At 31.4% G+C, this 21,075-nt stretch overlaps 1 protein-coding gene across 2 annotated transcripts in view; it reads right to left on the reverse strand.

The window, feature by feature from the left end:
• Positions 1-2,788: 2,788 nt before the first annotated feature.
• Positions 2,789-21,075, reverse strand: part of LOC111688492 (B-cell lymphoma/leukemia 11A) — an 82,267-nt gene continuing 63,980 nt past the window's right edge. The window contains exons 1-5 of one of the 2 annotated variants that reach the window (XM_046945899.1): positions 18,447-18,652; positions 13,492-13,644; positions 13,230-13,412; positions 12,968-13,165; positions 2,789-7,076 (exon numbers count right to left, since the gene is read on the reverse strand). In XM_046945899.1, coding sequence (XP_046801855.1) covers positions 4,546-7,076; positions 12,968-13,165; positions 13,230-13,412; positions 13,492-13,644; positions 18,447-18,501 — 3,120 coding nt within the window. In that variant the 5' untranslated portion in view covers positions 18,502-18,652 and the 3' untranslated portion in view covers positions 2,789-4,545. Of the gene's footprint in view, positions 7,077-12,967; positions 13,166-13,229; positions 13,413-13,491; positions 13,645-18,446; positions 18,653-21,075 lie in introns of those variants that run through there. The other variant, XM_046945900.1, reaches the window with a different exon arrangement.

Genomic DNA, 21,075 nt, shown 5'->3' on the forward strand with positions numbered 1-21,075 from the left:
GTAAATATTTAATTAAACGATATTAATTATGTCGGTGAATGAAAATAGAAGATCTGCTAACTGCTTGTTACTAGAGAAAAATATAGACGACGACCTATCGTTTCGTCCAAGTGAAGCCGCAAAAATTATTAAAGCGACCTATACAAAAAACCTTTTCAAGCCATGAAGTTCATTTTGACGAAGAAAATATTGAACCCCAGAATTCCTTCCCAACACTTGAGTCATAGAGTATATAGAGCGGAAACTCTGCTGTCAAGGACCTAAGTCTGTTGTCAAAAACCTAAGTCAATTGAATGTAGTAGTAGAAAAACTTATGATAGTATTAGTATATTCCCCATATTTTAAATAACTCAACAAACACATAATCAAACGCTTTAAAAATGTTATTAATTTTATTTAATATTAAACATTAACTGATCTCTAAAAGAGAAACTGCTTTCACGTTTACATTCGATTTAGAGTTTTAAAATTTAAAAAAAATTTGATTTACAACCTTTCTGGACTTTACATGAACACTTTGTGTTTGCTGGGTAACGACATTTTAATTTATTATTCTGACATTTTCACCACAACAATTTTTATTTATTTTTTAAATTTTACATAACTTCGGCAAAATAAACAGATGAAGGTGACCCAAATTCAAAAGAAAACACTCGTTATTCTTACGAGTATTTGGATGTGTCGAGGTCCATATACCCTTGATTCATTCAGTAACCTATTCCTTTGACACCAACTCTTCCCTGTTTGCCAGGATAATTTGATGCCACGGATCTAAGTTTCCATATTTGTCTTGTCCCGGTTTTTGGAGTGTTCCATTCGGTATGTACGTGGTGGCTGCGGTTTAAACCCGGGAAGAGAATATTGGTTAAAAGACTGGTGCACAGTAAAGTCTATAATTCGGGATAAGTTCGGTGCTATAGCTGAGATAATAGCATTGGAAATGAGTTGGTGTCAAATGTACATATATCCCGTATGATATGGATGTAGAGTTGAATGGTGATGTATGTAAAGTATCTTATAAATGTGATACCGATGAATTTGCCTTCCATGTCAGGGTATATTTAGGGTTTACTCTGTCCATACTAGACCACAGTGTATCCACTGATTACGTCTGTAGGTGCTATTGCCGAATCACACATTCGTTGTTGAAAACTGAAGTGATGTTTTTGCATCTCGGTAGTTAAGCAATGGTCAGAGATTAGGTAGCTGAGTACATTAGTAAAGTTTAAGGAGCACAAAGTGGTGGTGTTGAGTCGTCTCAAAAGCTTACCCAGTGGTCTTATAAGGCCAACACGACATGTGTTCACGTAAAGCATATTCACTTACATATGTATCTGTTTTTTTCGGCTACAGCACCGAACTTATCCAGAATAGATACAACCCGTAATTTTGTGTTTAAACCACAGCCATCCAGAAGGGACCACTGCAATAACCGGGACAAGACAAAAAATGAAAATCCAGACGAATACGGAAACATACATACATAATTTTGATATTTTATACAAAACTAAAAATATTTAATTTATTTACATTTAATTTGACAAATGACTGTGGGGAAATCTAACAGGTGGTATGTTGAATACACAGTACCCATATGTGTGAACAGCCTACTTTGTTTTCAAAAAAAATTTGACAGGTTTCTGTTTATGTTTCTCTATGGCTTCTACACCTTTTGCAATTGAAAATGAGAACTTTTCATTTCAATTCAGAAAATATCAATTAAAATTCAGATTTTACTTTTGAAATTCAGAAAAAAACATTTGAAAATGGGATATTTCATTAGAAATTTAGAAAAGACCAATTAAAAATGAGAATTTTCAAGTTAAATTGAGAAAATATCTATTGAAAATAAGATTTATTATTTGAAATTCGGAATACAACAGTTGAAAATGAGATTTTTCATTTGAAATTCGTAAAATTCCAATTGAAATGAGATTTTTCATTTGAAATTTAGAAAAATTCAATTTAAAATGAGATTTTTCATTACAATTAATTTTAACACAAGGTTGAATAAAATAAACACATATGATTTTCTGGATTTCAAATGAAAAATTTTATTTTTAATTGATTTTTTCTAAATTTCAAATAAAAAATCTCATTTTTAATTGGATTTTTTTGAATTTCAAATAAAAAATCTTATTTTGAATTGTTGTATTCCGAATTTTAATTAAAAAAATCTTATTTTAAACTGTTCTTTTCCGAATTTCAAATGGAATATCTCAATTTCAATTGATATTTTCTAAATTATAAATGAAAGTTCTCATTTTAAATTGATATTTTCTAATGTTAAATGAAAATTCCCATTTTCAACTAGAATTTTCTAAATTTCAAATGGAAAATCTCATTTATAATTGAGTTTTTCTGAATTACTGTTAAAAATGGTGTAGATTATGTTTGAAAAAATAAAAATTAAAATATTCGTATAATTAAGGAACTTATTCTTAAATATTATTAACTTTTATCAATGAAAACAGTTCATAACATTTATGCTGTACTTTTTTCTGTGTATAGTCTTTCTACATATTGCCCAGCACCAATTCGATTCTCTATGGTGTCTCCACCTTAATTTTCGGTTAAGGATTATACCTAAGTATTTAACTTTGTCTGTCACTAATATCTTCTAGCCCAGGAAGCAGGGTTCAGTGTACGTAGAAATTTTTGTCTTTCTTGTAAAAAAACAGATTTCCGTCATCGAAAATCATTGTTTTTTTTATCTTTCATGGAAGATATCTTTAAAATGTTTGTAGGGAAACAAATAACACACATTTGAATATTGTTTTATATTGTTTTATTTTATGAATATTTTCTTTGTCTTTTATATTTATTTTATTATTATTATGAAATTTTAACACATACAACTATAAATAAGTTTTTGTCTTTTTCATAAGAAACTCTTAATTTACTACTTATATTGAATATATTGATTTTTATACGTATTTGCACACATTTCATTTACAAAATACATTTAAATATATATTTTTACTTTTGGTTTTTTTTTAAAAACGCTTTATTTTTTTCCAATTTCTGTAATAAAACTAATATTTTACAACAAATTTATTTGAGTTTTTTTTACAGAGTTGTAAGAAAAATTACTTGTCTATATGTTCGAAAATATCGATTTTAAGTTTTTTTCAATGTGAAACGTAAAATGAAACTAAATAAATATCTATTTTTGAAATGCTTGTTTTGTAATTTATTTTAATTCATCTTAATCCTAAATTTTTAATACAATAAATTTTCTAGTAGATGTAGAAATAATAAAGAAATAACGTATTCAATTAAGAATATATGATACAGTGGTATTGATTTGTACATTTCGATTTAAATTTAATTAAAACTAAAAAGGCAAAGAATAATTTACAAAAGGCTTAGAGGATTACGAACTATTAAAGGTTGAAATCAGTTTGTCTGAATAAGATGACGAATTTTACACAAAATATTGAAAAAATCACCCCAATAACAATTATTTTATTTTTTGAATACTTAAATTTGTAAAGCAACCCTGTGTCGGATATTTATCTTTAAACAGGTATGAGTTTTTCTTGCTAGCCAATCTATCATAATTTTCTTCTCTACAAAAAACTGATTTTCTAAACAAAAATAAACATTTCAATATAACGAGCGAAAAAGTAACGATGATCACATAATAATAAATTCTTAAAAATCATAACGACAACTAAAACCAAACCAATAAAAAGTCAGTCTCTTGAATGAATGGACAACTGTTTGTCAAGTGGGCATATAAATTAATAAACACTTGCAAAAAGGAAAAAAATATACACTTTAGCAGACATGAGTTTGAAGACAAACTGTTAGTGTGTTTTTCATAAAAACTGTTCACCATTTAAAGAAGGGATCATCAATTTTTTTTTATAATTTATTTTGATTTTTTCATCGATCACAACATTTTGAGGTAAAAAAGTGTTTATGTATAAGGTATGGAAATAATTCAAATACGAATGAACACTACTCACATAATTTGTTTGTTTCCTCTTCATTATATTTTCTAAATTAAAAAAAAAAAAACATCTACTTAATTTCACTGGGAATATACATTAGCTAATAAGTTTTAAATATGTAATAACTTTTTAATTATAAAAAATAAAATATTACTGGGAAATGTAATGAAAAATACTCGTTCAAATCACGGGTTTTTCAGCAGAGGTTGACTAAAGTTGTTCATTTTCATTGTCTTTTATTGCTTTGGTAAAGAGAACGAGATACAAAATAGTAATCGCTGGTAAATTGGATCATTAATTTACATATTAGTTTATATAAAAAACCAGCTCTTTCTTTTAGAAAGTGAGCTTAGGTTTTTCGGATATTCCGAATATTTATAGAAAATAACATTATATTTACAAGAATTCACTATAGCGGGGGCAAATATCTTTAAAAGATACGCGATAAAATGCGATTCACTGTTGGAAGAGAATGTTGAAGAATGTGATGCTGTGGAGGTGTCAACAGGTGCTGCTGTTGCTGTGACTGCAGAACAACTGCCGGAGAGTTGATGTTACCAGAACTGCTGTTCCAACTATGATAAAGTCATGCCTCGTGTTTTAATGATATTGCGTGTTGGGAAGATACACTTGTAGATGCATTGGAGTCATTGTCGCCAATACTGCTCGGTAAAGAAATTGTGCTACCAGCCATGTTGGTAAATTGTGGAGGAAATGAGGCGTTAGTTGGTGGCGAGGAAAGTTGCTGTGCTGTTGGCATTTGTGTTTGGAGTTGAGCCGCTGCTGCAGCCTGTGCGGCGACAACGGCATTCGCAGCATTAGCTGCGGCAGCTGCTGCCTTACCCTGATTTACAACACATTTGCGCATGTGTTTTTCTAATGTGGAGGGCACGCTGAAAGGCATATCACAGAAACGACAACGATAAACATCCTTACCAGATCGACCATGAGTTTTCATATGGCGTGTAAGTTTGGAACTCTGAGCACATGCATAAGAGCAGAGTTCACATTTGTACGGTTTTTCCCCTGTGTGACTACGGCGGTGGACGGTAAGATTGGAACAGTTTTTGAAAACTTTACCACAGAACTCACAAGTATCATTACGTTGACGGCTCTCTTTTTTCATTAAAGGATTTTGTGTCAGCAATGAGTTGGCCGTACCCAGACCTAGCGGTTTAAGCTTGAGATTTTCAAAAAGTGAATCGTTGCGATGTAGAGCTTGCATATTCCACCATTCATTTCCATCAATTTTCATGCGTTTTGAAATTTCGAAAGGGTTGGGAAAAGGGTTGAAAAGTGGAACTTGCGATGGCGGATGATTTGAGTCTTGGTGCTGTTGTGGTTTCTGGAATATATTCTTTGCAAATTCTTCCCTGAGACGTAACGCTGCGGGAAACCCATTAAGTTTGTCAGACATTTGATTAATGGGAGAGCTGGTGGAGTTGTTGTTATCGATATCTTTGGCAAGTTGTGTAAAATTATTTGATTCTTGTAGAGCCTGTTTATAAGCTTCTGAATACTGAGCGATGTTCGATAAACCGAATTTGTCCATTAACTCACCAACTAAGGATGTAGGTGCGTTAGAAGTGGTGCATTTTGGATTATCATTTTTATCATCTAAACGGTTATTGTTAACACTAAGATCTTCTGCCTCATAATCTATTTCGTCTTGTTCATCCATTTCCTCGTCATCATCTTCATTAATTTCATCATCAGGATTTTCTTCTGCATCATGTTCCGGCTCTGTGTCACATTCATTTGTTTCTACCGAACCTGTGTTGCTATGACCATCTTCCATAGGACTGCGGTGAATACGCATGTGCTTCATAAGTTTTTGAATATGCGAGCACTCAAAATCGCAGGCAGTGCATTTGTATGGCTTTTCGCCAGTATGAGTTCGCTGATGAATGATGAGATTATTTTCAAAACGAAACTTTTTATCGCAATAAGCGCATGTATATACTGATGCACTAACCGAAGATTCCTGACTTGGTTTTGAGGGTGGCGTCGATGCTGAGCGGGGTGTAGTATTTAATGCCGTTCCGTTTTCACTCGACACTATATTGCTCTTTTCAGGTGGTGTCAAGGAATGCGGACGAGTGTTATTTGTGACTGGAGTAGGTGGGAGTTGATGCGACGGGGAAGGACTCGCAAAGTTCGGCGATTGCTTTTGTCGTGGACTCGGCGAGCTCGAGTTAACAATGTTTCCAGCTCCAGGACTTGTTGTTCCTGCAAGCTGACGCAATCGCTGCGAGTAAAAATCCATCTGAGGTTCAATTGATATAGAATTAGGTTGCTGTGTTGGAGCATTTGACGACTGTTGCTGACCAGTAATTAGCGGTAATGAAGAGGGAGTTGTTGTGCCACGATGACAGCTGCTACTCGATGGTGGTCTTGGATCTACAGATCCAACAGAAGAGACATTAGAACTTTGGTTAAATTGGGATGTTGGCGTATGGGGCGCAGCAAGTGAGTTGGCAGCTGCTACTGCTGCAGCTGCAAGATTGAGTCCATGATGACGAAATTGCTCTGATACAAGCTGCTCCATACGATAATGATCTGCGTGAGGGCGCGAGAAAAGAGGAGAAACGGTAGGAACCACTGATCCTTGAGCAAGAGTTGGTGGCAAAGGCATTCGCAATAAATTAAATGGATTAGTAGAATGCATATCAGGAGGTGGTAGCAGAGGATGATGCCGCATTCCAGCTGCGGCGGCAGCTAAATTTTGAGCATTTTGCATAGCTGTTGTTAAATTATTTTGTTGTTGTTGCTGTTTATGTTGTTCCGCTGCAACAGCTGCTGCGGCAACTGCAGCAGCTCTATGATGCATTTGGTGTTGAATATGTTGTTGTTGTTGCTGCTGCTTGTGGTGATGTTGCTGCTGTTGTTGACTACAAGCAATAATAGGCGATGTTATGCATACTGAGCTGTTAGGACTACTACTGCTCGTGTTGTTCGAGTCATTTTCTATTTGTTGCGCAGGCATTATAGCTTCGGACACTGATGATGTAGATTCAATATAAATTTTAACTCCATGCGAATGTTGTACATGTTGAATTAAACGCCATGCCGAAGAATGTCTAGTTTTGCATGTCGAACACGTGTAATTGCTGGGTTCTGAAAGTATTAAAAATTAAGTAAACACCAATGGATAAATATATACATAATTTACATAGTGCACACTATCTAATCACAAAAGAAAAAATAAATCTTAACATTCAATTCGCCATGAAGTGTTCTTCCCACAGATTAAGCCTTTAGTACATATTTTAGTGTTTTATGCAAATGAGAAACTAACCTATCCCTAAATTACTCTCTCGCTACGATTTCATTAATATAATTAATAGTGTGTGAAAACGCAATGGTGATGTGTGCATACAAAAATAACAGCAATAATATAACAAAAAAACAACCACGCGACAATGTTTTCAAAAGCGCACCTCAACTGCTAAGATGAGAATCGCCGTCAAACAAAAATCATGAGATGAACATACCTAAATACAAACAAACATATATATGTATATGTAGTATATACGTTTATCGATAGAGTTTCTGTTTCAATTGTAATTTTAATTTCAATTGTTATTATCATTCGTATTGTTGTTTTTGCAGTTGTTATTATTTTTGCACTATATGTAAATATGTATATATGTGTGTATGTATATGGTGCACATTCATTATGAATGAGTCTTAGGTGCGGACGCTACAGTGTGTAGGCAGTAAAGGTTCCCAATAACATTTAAGTCGGTAGACAATTTAGTCGTTGTCGTCTTCATCATCGTATTTGCTTAGTTGTTGTCGCCAGTCTCGTTATTGGAATAGTTGTTAGTGAGGAAATTCACAAAAGTTAACGTCACGCAACACACCTTAATTTCTGATCAAGACTGGGCACATCGAACGAAAAAAGTCGCACTCATGTCTTTATGTTTGAACCTACAGACTTCAATGCACATCATACGTAAATGATATAATACACATAATGGTATGATTTCTATTCGGCCCACAATGTTGGGTCTTCGTGAATTATATAGGTATATAAATACATATATATGTATGAATACACATACACTTTGTAGATACAACTTCCGTTAGCCAACGTTCATATTATTAAAACTTCGTGTACATATTTATTTTACAATTACTTTTTTCGCCAATTGTGACAACAGCCTTTTAAATTGGATTGTAGCTTTAAAGACTTAGAACTAAGAACTTTTTACTTGTCTTTAAGTCTGATCTATAAGTTTACGCTATAACGTATAAAAATGACCGTCATAGAATATTTTGAGCTTTTTAAATTGTCTAACCGAAACAAATGAGTTAGAAAGCGGTTTAGATAATCAAACTAAATCATCCCTTTCCAATACTTATAGTCATATGTGTACACAAACTTGCGGTTACTTGTGATGTTTATTGTTATTTCAAGAAATACTTGCACACAAATACACACATGTGTACATTAATATAAGATATAAAGTACACACATAGAGCCACCGCAATGGGACCCTGAGAAGTTTACAAATGGTGCATGCAAGACTGTGGTGGCTGGATGCGGTGTTTATGTTTCTAATTTGATGGCACTACCATATGTTGCTAAAAAATGAAAAATTGCAAATCCTGCCATTAGATTTAGAGTGAAATTCGCAATTTTAAAAAATGTAACACAATTTTAAAAACAATAAATATGTAACCGCACGTAGAACAAATCATCACAACCATGTGGACTATACATCACATACACATTTTATGTACTTTCCGTACCATCATCCCCTGCCAACTTTAAGTTACCGCCAACATTTTTCATAAATTTAAATGTGTTTAAGCGAGTATGTACATACATACATTTGTATGTATTTATATTTATTCAAATGTGTGTATGTATGTGTTAGAGTGAAGGAGGGGTTGCTCAATAGTTAATGGTAAGTTCCAATTTTTTAAAATCTTATTTTTTAAGGATCAAACGAGCAGCTGCAAGATTTCTTTAATTTGTATGCAATTGAAAAACTTAATGGTCGAAAGAAAATTTCATATGTATGTTACACTGTTTAAAAGTATTTATGTACAGCAAAAAGTCCACAATATATCAAATACCTTTTTAGCTCGTGGATGCATTGTCACCTAAACCTTTACATTCTATGTTTCCTCAATTAGAAATCATAATATCAAAGGTTATCTGGCTGTAAATTCAGAGGCTAAAAAAGGGTAGTCTAAATCCTTTTTCATGTAGAAAAATACGCATAAATGTACATTAGAGGTACTCACATGCAAATTAAGAGAAATTGAAGGGATACATATAAACAACGCAACGCATCTTTACAATGCTAAATGATTAAATAAGTAAAACCGAAAAAAACGAATGCTAAGGGTTGAACGCAAATGCGTTACCTTTTTAGAGGTACAAGGGCATTAAAAACAATGTTATAGCAACTCATGGCATGCGCGGATATTTTGCTTTTTTAATTTACATTTTTCTTAGAAAAAACTCAAAATAATCTATCTATTCAACGTATTATTATATTTCATTGCTTTAACGCATTTTGTCATAAACATCGCACGAGCCATTTCCATTTCTTAACAGGAAGTACACACATTTTGTTTATTTAAATTTTAACTGATTTTGATGACAATGTTGTGATAGAAATATGTGATGACATTTAAACTATTTTGGCGAACGGACGGACCAAAATGAGACTTACGGTCTACTGCACTTAATAGCAAAATGCATTGCACTGTGAGTGAATTAATCAGAGCTATCAGCGGGAGCATACTACTATATTATGTTCAAGAAAGTAAACATATAAGGAGATCTTATTGCCAAAGATATGTTTACAAATCCATCCAAGATACAAATAAAAAATATGTATATATAGACGGAATGAAAACATTCTGTTTTTGGCAGTTCAAGAAGAAACCCTTTGGTTGTGGCCAGCGAAGCGATGATAGAGAAAACAGCAAGCGACCAGCACTCCCACCACTTGGCACAAAAGGGATAAGTGACCGCATTTGACAAGAAAGCCATAAACAAAACAATTGGTCGCCTGCTGATATATATGTTCAAAAACCTTCAGTATTTGATGTGATAATAATAACTGTTGTATTCTTTGTTTGTTTCTATTGTTGTTATTTCATTTTAGTTTCATTGCGTTTTACTTTTCCATTATTTCAATTTAACAAGCTACTTTCTTTCTGTCTTTAACAACAATATTGAATAGCATAAGTATTGTTCTTCATATAACATGTATTGTTGCTGTTCACTTTTACCTCATATGTAGCTAGAAGAAAGCGGATTATGACTTCTCAATAGCAATATGTATTTATCTTTTAAAGAGAGTTACAAACATAGTATATATACATATATATATTAATATGTAAGAGTGTATTCAAAGATAGTTACGTTAAGTTGAATAATCAGAGGCAGAGTAATCCTTTCCTCTGAAAGTTCTTCATATCCTAATGTCCCTAATGCTGTTAGCTTAAAAATCGCAAACATTTGAATATATACATATGTATATGAAAATGACCGGTTATTTGAAATCTTCTTTGCATCTCGTTAAAGATTTCAGTGGATTTAAGGCGGTTTATGTCAGTGCCTTTTTAATGCCATATGAAAATAAATTCTATTGAATTTCCTCCGCATAATATATTCACAAACACTCACACACCTGTCGGGTTTAAAAACGGAAATAACCCTTTTGCACATCCTTTTTGTCAGTTAACACAAGTGACATGTGCTTGTATTATGAAGTATGTATGTTCTACTCGCGCATATATACATATTTACTATATCAATTTTCATTATTTTCCATACAATATGTCAGTCACTTTGCGGATTAAACTAATGTCAGAATAAGTTCATTATTTTAAAAACACGAAGAAGAAATTTTCAATCGTTGCGAGTTTTAATTAGACATAAAGTACATAATTGCTATTGAAACCACAATTCAATCATTGCGAAAATTGTATTACCATAAAATGGTGAAAAATCACAATATTTATAAAAAGTTAAACTCAATTTATTTTATATTTTATTTATTATTATTTAATATGGAAGTACACCTGATTCTTGCCCACATATAAATAATTCAGGCTACTTTACATGATTTTGTGATTAAATTTATTAAGCAGAGAGAGATATTCGAGCAAATATAAACAAATTGTTAACGTAGATAACATCATGAATCCTTTTTAAAAGTAACTTTTATTGAACGTAGAGAAGTATGTTGAATGACAATAATTTTCTGTCTGTCCATACATACTACATACATCTATATGTATGTGGACGGTATTCATGAACAATTACAAATGTCAAAAAAATAATGTTAAGTAGAAAAAAAAACAAAACAAAAATTACAGAGAAACATAGTTATTGTTTGTATAATGTCATATAAAAAACTTGAAGCGGTCAAAGAAAAATCACATGTGGTTGAATCCCTAAGTACTTATGTAGAACAAGGAACAACGAGAACAAGAATAAAAGGCACAAAGAAGAAAATATAGCAAAACAACGAAATGATTCAGCTTGAACAAATCTAATGAATGCCGAGTAAGCAAGAGTTGATTAAAACTACCAGAAACATCTCATAAGTTCTTTGTTAAAGATTTATTGAAAGGAATGTCATTTAAAGTTTCTTACAGGACATTTCATATGAGTATAGTCTTTGTTTTTGCGTCTGTCTGACTATGTACTTGGGAAAGTTGAAACAAAAATGAAAGATGTTTAAGTTAAACTCTTTTTCAGTTGTTAAGCATTTTCAATGGAAGGTCATCGAAGCAAAAATGTAATGACAAACGAAAATAAAAAGAAACACACATAAAATAAACACAATAGGACCCCATATAAAGTTATGGAAGTATCATTGTTTTAGCATATATATATATATATATATAATATATATATATATATATATATATATATATATATATATATATATATATAATATATATATATATATATATATATATATATATATATATATATATAATAGAGATCACAATTGCTAATAGCTAATTAATATTGATCCTGTATCACAAATACTACTGCAATATTTCACTTTTGTGGCACACGTTAAGCGTGTGTGTGAAGATGTTACAAAAATGTGAAGCTGTGTGTATCACTCACTCTTTTTGGACAAAGTAGTTTGACCACTTAACTGATAATGGATTTAATTTCTTTCGGTTTTTCAGCTTTTAACATAAAAATTAACATGTTTGTTGGATGACTGAAATAATTGTTTACTTGTAATGTTAACATGATATATGTATATATGCAAATAATAAAGAGTGTCAGAGGTCAATTCGTTTCTTTTTAGATTTTTTAACATGACCTTTAAAAACAGAACACAGCATCCGATTTTTAAGGGTTTTTCCTTTGAATTTGTTACGTTTTATATTTTTATGTTAAGTAAACGCACGACCATAATCGCTTATCTGGTGGCATTCACTCATAAAAGGGGTTGTATCTGCTAATTTTTGAACAGTCGATATTGAATATTAAGATTTTTATGTTTTGTGTAATTTTGTTTCTGATGGATTGTATGTTGCATGCTTTATTTATTTTTTCATTTTCTGATTACTTTTGCTATTTTCATATGCTGCATGTACATACATATAATGAACCGGCATGTTAATGACAGCTTATCTTGTATTTTGTACAACATGACAACATTTTACACTGACTTTGATGTTGTTGATGTACTTGTTTTTATTATCAAATGTCTTTGTTTTCTTGTTTAATTTTTATGAAAGGTCTTTCGACTTTGCAATAATACTGTCAATGGTCAAATAAGTGAGTATTTATAGTAAAAAATAAAAATGAAATAACTGCATAAATAATGTGATAAATTAAAGTTTTGAAAGGTTGTATGAAATACTATATGAAACACATACACACATTTAACTTTATAGGGTTGATACATTGAGAGGTTATGGTCATTGGAATTTTAATTAAATTATATTCACAGCAAAGAAGTTATGGTTGAAAAAAAAAAATCAAAATATCAAAGGTTGCTTACCTGTATGTAAAGTATTTGATTCAGCATCGACAAACTCTATTTTCGGACGTTTTGTCACAGGTTGGCAATCATCATTGTCATGGTTAGACTCTGCATCATTGTCATCCTGATTGAGTTCTTGTTTAATAACGGCTGTATTGCAGGATTTAAGCTCATCAAGAGTAGAGTCTGAGTTTTTGGGTGTAGTATTGTCGTTTTCTTTGGAAAAAGAAAGTTATTAAGTACTGTATTCTAATAAGTAAACTTTTATTCTGTAGCTTACCATCTACTAAACGCTTTGGTGTACTTGATGCACCATCCGCCAACAAGTCCGCTGGACTAGGTGGTGGTGTGTGGATTCGAGAACCACTAGATGGTTTGCGAGTGGGTGCTGTTAATGATGGACGTCGATTTGCTAGACCCAACGGTCTTCCATCTTCGGTATCAGCTCTGTCGTTTGAGGGGCCTAATGTTAAAAAGATATTTTTGAAGTACATATGTAAGTATAAACAGAGAAATATACTTCAAAAGTAATGTATATTTACCTTGGGTGGAACACTGGCCATAGTTTTCCTTATTACATTGCAAAACTTTATGCTGTATGAATTTTACTATATCAGAGAGAGCAAACACTTTTTGACATGTTCCGCATGTAAGCATATCCTGAGTAGTACCATCTGCTTCTGTGGAGTCAGAATCTGTTATTTGAAATATAAAACAAAGAACACTTTTAGTTCGTTTACATTCACATACAGTTTTAATAGGGTTAATAAATTATTCAATAAATTGGTATCTTAATAAAACGGTTATATCATGACCTCAAAATTGGCTATTACAGTAGCAAGAGTAAGCTACTTATTTAATTTCGTTCGCATATCATATGAGTTTTAGGGCGCTTTTTTGGCTTAAGCCAATCTACATACATAAGTATGAGTGTAAGTTATTGGTGGGGTTTTCAGTAAAAATTAATATCATACTATTACCAGGATTTCTCTTAAATACTACCGATAAATATATAGCACATCCAAAAACAATACGAGTACGAGTGTAAATCATGGTAATAAATTCATAAAATGCGTAAAAGCAATTAATTCCCAGTATATTGATTTCCCAAAAAGAATACTGATAATGATATGCAAACTGATAAGCCTGCCACAATAGTGTGGCAATTGCTTAGTCAAAATATGTGTGTTCTGCTGTTGAGTGGGGGTATTGGTTAGCTTGTGTTGTATTATTGTTATTTAATCCGACTGCCATTAAATCTAAACCAATTTTCTGCACGAAATTTATTCATAACCTCAACTTGTGAAAAATAACAAAATAAATCTTAAACTTTAATATTTTTAAACATAACAAACGCCAATAAATGTGTGCTTATATAACTTGCAAAAGGTGTCCTTGTACATATGAGCAACATAAACAGACTTCAGTTCATCGGTGTGCAAACATATGAATTCCAATCAATGTTTGTTAATGGACAATTTACCAATATCACTAGTTATTGTTAGAATGTTGTCCCTTTTTTCAATTTCTTTATATTTAACTTTGACCAATATAAATAGGGGGTTGATTTCTTTTGCCTATAGGCAATTTAACACTACTTATACAAACATCCCACACTACCCAAATAAAAGCTAAAAAAACGAAAAGAATGTGAAAACTTTTTAGTTGGGGTTTGATATTATTTGACTTTTGGTTTAGTACTTGTGTCCACAATGGATCTTAACATATGTAAAAGTTTTGCCCTGATGATTTCATGATTAGCCCCATAACTAAAGGCATTTTATTATCCTTGCCTGAGTTCTCAATACGAGTGATGGCTGTATGTGTGTTAAAACAACACAAACATACAAAAAACAAACCACGATATTAAAAAATTATGTGAAATTGAAGGAAAGAAATACAAAAATCCCCTGATAAAACAAGGATAATCACATTAAACAAGCATAGCAATCCAGTTGTCAATTAGGTGCTGTACGACATAAAACACTAAATTATGGACAATGAAAACATGTATATAGATACTAAATAATACTAATAATAACAATATAACAATAATAAAAAACAAAAAACAAGATGATAAACGATGTAACAAAAACTTACAATATCAATTGTGTGGATGTGGGCAGAGGCAAACCGACCGAAAAACGGACAAAAAAATAAACAAACGGACACAATTTCATGCCTTGAAGCTGTGATATCACTAGTTTTTGTTATTATTTTTAACTGCATGTGTTTGACTATTTATTTTTTTACGAATTTCCTGGGGGTGATGAGGAAAATGAAATAGAAAATAATAAAGTCACACACATTCATAGCTCGCTTATTAATTTCTGATTGACTGGGATGAGTTCCTAAACAATATGTTTAAGGTTTGTAATATTTTTTTATTAGTTGTGGCTTATTAATATGACGACGCCGATAATGATGATTATTTTGACTTTTTTTGTTTTTTTTACACAAAATATTTATTATATTTTATTTGTGTACGGTTTATTACAGGGGCGCGTCATCAGTCATCGGAAAAATGAAACAGTATGTATTTAATCGTTAGTTAATTTATAACCTCTTCTCCAACAGTTGTGAATTGAAATCGAAAAAATGTTAAATGGTTAAGGAATTTTAAAATATCAAATGTTCGATGGTCATCCGTATATTGTGTGTTAGTTAAAATTTAGAGAAATCTCAATGTGATTGGTTATTGAGTCTATTATTTGTTTAGCCTTTTTTGTGGTAACAGCAGGTACAAAAGAAGAATGTACTTGTCATAATGTTTGGCACCACCTCTATAAATTTGTTTTTTATTACATCTTTTGCAACAATAATGTTTGTATGGATGAGTTTTAGGCAATAAATATGCCAGCCACAGCTGATGTTTTTTCTTCTATATGTCAAATGTCAGATGGCCACTTCGTTTTATTGTTTTGTTGTTTCTTTTCGTACATAGTAACTGCAATTCAACCCTTTCTATTTCCGTTTGAATAACATTTGTTATGGCAATTCTAATGTGTGATATTAACTGTTAGATTACTGAGATTTTGCTATTATGTTTGTTCAATACTTGGGTAATATGTCAGTCATTCTTCCAGATAGGCATTCAGCAGCTCTTTAAATTAAAGGACAAAGAACTCTAAACCCGTTTGTTTAACAACATTGGGTATTTGTTTAATTTTAAGAAGTGACGAAAATCGCAATTTATTGAAAGTGACTTGTCATCTTTTGTGACATTATTAAAGTAAATTCTCCTCCCTCGCAAAACACACTGGTGTTTCGTATCTAGAGAATTATTAAGGCAAATACTTATTAAAATTGTTCGATATGGTTTCAATAACAACCACCTATTTTCCAATGTATATAATGCAATTAAATCTTATTTTATTTCTGTTCTAACAAATTAGCCAAACAAATTATGCACGAATGTATACTTAACTTCAACCGCAATTAAGTCAATGGATCTGATACATAATTAATATGTTATCGACATTAGCATATTAAAAGTTTGAGCGTATCCAATATTTACTGGAATAGTAGTAGATGGAATTAAAATTAAAACAATGCTAAGGAAAAGGGAATGCGATTAAGACTTGTCCTATAAATAGTGAATGTATAAAAAGTTAAACGTTTGGCTATAACAGCGATAACACTACCCGTTACTACTAGAATATACTAATTTATTCACATGTCAAGAACGAACGTATGTTTATTATGGTGTCTTTGTTGCTGATTTATTAGGTGGCGCCCAAAATATCTTCAACAAACTGCTATTAATTTTTGTCAATTCATAAATGTACACATTCTGCAAAAGAAAATTTCAAAATGTGCAAATAAAGAAAAATAATACAAGCATACATTTGTTTGATTGTGTATTTAATTATGTATTTGTACTTATTATGTAAATCATATCAAATATCATATATAGACTGAAGATACATTGTATTTGTTTGTAAGTAAATCCATTCTATCATTTACTTATCCTTCATATATGTATATATGCTTGTAGAAACATTACTGTTCTTAAATGATTTACATATTTATGTATGAACGTATTTATGCATTTTTGTATAAAGTATATTTGTCTCTTTGTTTGGTCATATTTTGTACTTCGTTTTAATGTTTAAATAATATAAACATGTGAAACAAAATTTAGTTTATCTATAAATGCTCCCCCTTCTAAATAATTGAAGTGAAAACCCAAATAAAACACACAATTTAAAAAACGACTGTGCAAATATTTGAAATAGCGGCCACATTGAACTGCTATATATACACACACACATATTAATTTTAAAAGTGTGGGTATGTTTTTACTTTGTTGTTCTGTTCTGTTTCAGTCATCACACAATAAGTATTTATTTTTGGTTATTTTTTTTTACCTTCGGATACTATTATAACTGCGTTAACAAAAAAAAAAAACATACACATCAAATAAACAATTCTGATAAGAAGCGAGGGAGTTTTCAACTTCAAACATACAACTATACATATAATGAACACACATACAAATGAACGTGTTGTCATATGTATGCAGATTACAAAGAATAACTGAATGTGTATAATACGTAGATAAACTAACAATGTAACTTGCATAAGAAAATTACTTATTATGGACTTTATTTTAGTTTCATACAAATCAAATTCAAACACATTCTTTAAATAACAAATTAATGTGTCCCTAATATTGCATTGGCAATACACTCTTTTTGGGCCACTGAATAAGGGGTAGTCGTTACGTGATATGGGTCTTATCAAACAATAAATGGAGACATAATACAAAATAAATGGAGGTTATTTGCTATAACCAGGTGTATTTGGGTTAAACACCTTTAAAATACAGTATATTTTTAAAAACTCATACCCATCAGGCAGAGTCTGAAAAATAGAACGTAACGCAAATGAATTTAAAATGTTACTAGGTCCAAACAAATATTCGAATAGATAACACCCGCATAAATATAATCACTAAGTAAACTGACAAGTCTTATGCAAATATAATTTATTTTTCAGTGGAACTGATACCACGAGGTTCCAACGTTACTTTTGCAACCATAAGTACTTCTTACCCCTCAGATCCATTCATATCTGATAATTTTATAACATTACGGATGTTTTGTGTTCTGGTCACTAAAGTATGTACATCATATGTATCTGGGTATGCGCAATACAAAAATGGGTAAACAAACAGACTTGCTTTCAGTAACATTAACTGATAAGATCGTTTTAATGTAATTAATAACAACAAAACGTTTTATGCGGTCAAATCTTTAATTATTCTTACCAACATACATACATACATACATACATACATACATACATACATACATACATACATACATACATAAACAGTCATACCTAAAGTTTAGGCATAACCTAATTTTTATAGAATAACAAAATAATTTGTGAATTTCCAATGTCTGTATATCAATCAACAGCTTCACCCACACAATATTGAGTTTTTAGATTGTACGCAATCTTTTATGGAAGAAGTATGAAATTTACTTACGACTTAGGGAACGAAATCCTTGGTCCTCGCTTAAAGACAACATCTTTGTATACATTTTTAGTAGGAAATTGGTTTATTTTTATCACTAAACAAGTGTATTTTCTTGTTTTGCATATAACCACAGAAAATCACTCATAAAAATAATTTTTTTAATATAAATTGTTTATTGCAAAATTATTTTTTTCTTATTTATTCACTATAGTTTCTTGTTTTTATTTCTTTTTTTTGAATTAAGGAAATATATATTTTTATTTCAGATTTCTTAAATCAAATATTTTTTGTAAAAATTTCAACGGTTTCTTAGATTTTATTTGAAATAATTTTTCTTTGATGAGTGTGTTCACCCCACAAAGACTTTACGTGGACTGATGTTATAGATTCTTATACGTTGCCTTGACAGTCCTTAATACTATTTTGACGGTGACTGAGACCCATACGCACTGTAGATGACCCAAACGTAAAAATAAACAAAAAAAATGTGAGTCCTCACACACATAACTATATATTCCATAACTCTATCTCCCTTCATCAACCACCACTAACCAATAGTGCGTGTGAGTAAGTATTTGTGTTATTATGAATATATTGAAGTAAGGGGATGATTTGTGCTCTCTATGGATTGGTTGTAATGAGCTCTGTTTTCATCCTAAAGATACGGCTGCAGTCTTTAATCTCAACTGATGCTGAGAGTAAAATTTTAAGAATATTGAGCTCAACAATAAAATATAGTTCATAGATAAATCTTTAAATAATTTAATGCGCAATTTCCTTTTAACGGGATGTAAAATTAGTCAGATACGCAACATGTTTAATTAAAATAAAAAATCATACAAAAATAATGGATGTAAAAGATTTCTACATATATGTATGTATACAATAATTTTAAGTTTTAAAAACTATTATTATGTATATTCTTATTTTATTCCTCCGATTGTTAGTTTTGCCAATAGTTTTACAATACAAGTAGGAAAGTATAGTCGGGCATGGCCGACAATATAATACCCTACACCATGAGTATATTTTTAAAATTTTTATATTTCATAAAGAAACTTATATTGAATTTCACCTTAATTCCAAAGTTCAATAAGGGCCGATCATTACGAAAATCAGCAGTGTCATTTATACTTATATAAAACTTATTTGTGCCAATTTTTAGAGAGATAATAGTATATTTGACGTAATTATGGCATAAAAAGCCCAAATCGGGAGGTACGGTTGTATGGGGGCTAGGTGAAATAATGGACCGATTTCAACAATTTTCAATAGGCTTCGTCCCTATGCCAAAAAACATGCTTGGTTAAATTTCACCAAATAATCTTGAAAATTGCGGCCTGTACCTTGCGCACAAGGATTACATGGACAGCCAGACAGCCGGACAAACAGACGGAAGGACGGATATGTCTTAATCGACTCAAAAAATGATTCTGAATCGATCGGTATACTTTAAGATGGGTATTGGACCGATATTTTTGAGTGTTACAAACATAGGGTATAAATACTAAAATTAAAACGTAACTAACAAAAACATTTTTGATATTTGTCCACCTCACGAACGGTCAAAATATTTTGGTAATTATCAGAAAGGGAAATAAAGACATTTTAAATACAACTTCAACAATGGTTAAAAAACAACTACCTACCAAATCTCCAGTAGGTTAGTGGTTAGTGTTCTAGTCTGGTAGACCGGAGGTGGTGGGTTCGATTCCCACCTGAGGCACTGGTTAAGGAGCGCACAAGAGGCCCGATAGAGGGCTAGGTGTATGTCTTCGGATTTGATGTTCATATGTACATCCTCCTTTCAAACTAACTAACTAACCAAATCTTATATATGTACCCACCATCAAATCATTGCCGAAATGGAATTCTTTCTTATAAATAATTTTGATATTTAAGAATCGATGATAATAACAAAATGAACAAAACAATTTTCACGTTTATTACATCTATGTAGAATTTCACAATCATACATAAATATATCGATATTCATATGAACATAAAGGTAATATTTGGAATGAGGCTCTTCGAATCAGTAATGGCGCGATCCTCATAAAATTTTGTAGAACATTTTTCGTTCATACAGATGTTGTTTATGTTAAATTTCATCTCAGTTCTGTAAAGGTCAACTTGTATCGCTCTTCATCAAACTTTTTAGAAAATTTTATAAGGATCGCTTCCTAATTGACCCACCTCTCATATAGGTCCCATTCAGAAAATTACTTTAACGCTTATTACAGACATAAAAATGTGAGTATATCAATGAAATTCTCCAGGAATAATCTTGTGTGAGCAAAAATTTCTCTTCCAAATTCTATGAGGGTTGGTGAGTAATTGACCATGTATGGTTCCCTTTAGAAAATGACATTAACGCTCATTACAAACTTAAAAATTCGAGCGATGGAATTAAAAAAAAAATTGTTCTACATATGCTCAATTATGGACCGATCATTACAAAATTTAAAAAGGATAGAAGGTTCGTATGGTCAATTATGGACCGAACCGTATAAATTTTTATAAAAATATTCAGGTTTCCAAAAAATATATTCATGTCGAACTTCATGGCTGTAGATACTTCATTTAGACAGTTATGAGGGCGAAATCGTGACCTATATTGCCCATTTTCAATACCAAA

The sequence above is a fragment of the Lucilia cuprina genome, chromosome 3 (assembly GCF_022045245.1).
Source record: "Lucilia cuprina isolate Lc7/37 chromosome 3, ASM2204524v1, whole genome shotgun sequence".
Taxonomy (NCBI): domain Eukaryota; kingdom Metazoa; phylum Arthropoda; class Insecta; order Diptera; family Calliphoridae; genus Lucilia; species Lucilia cuprina.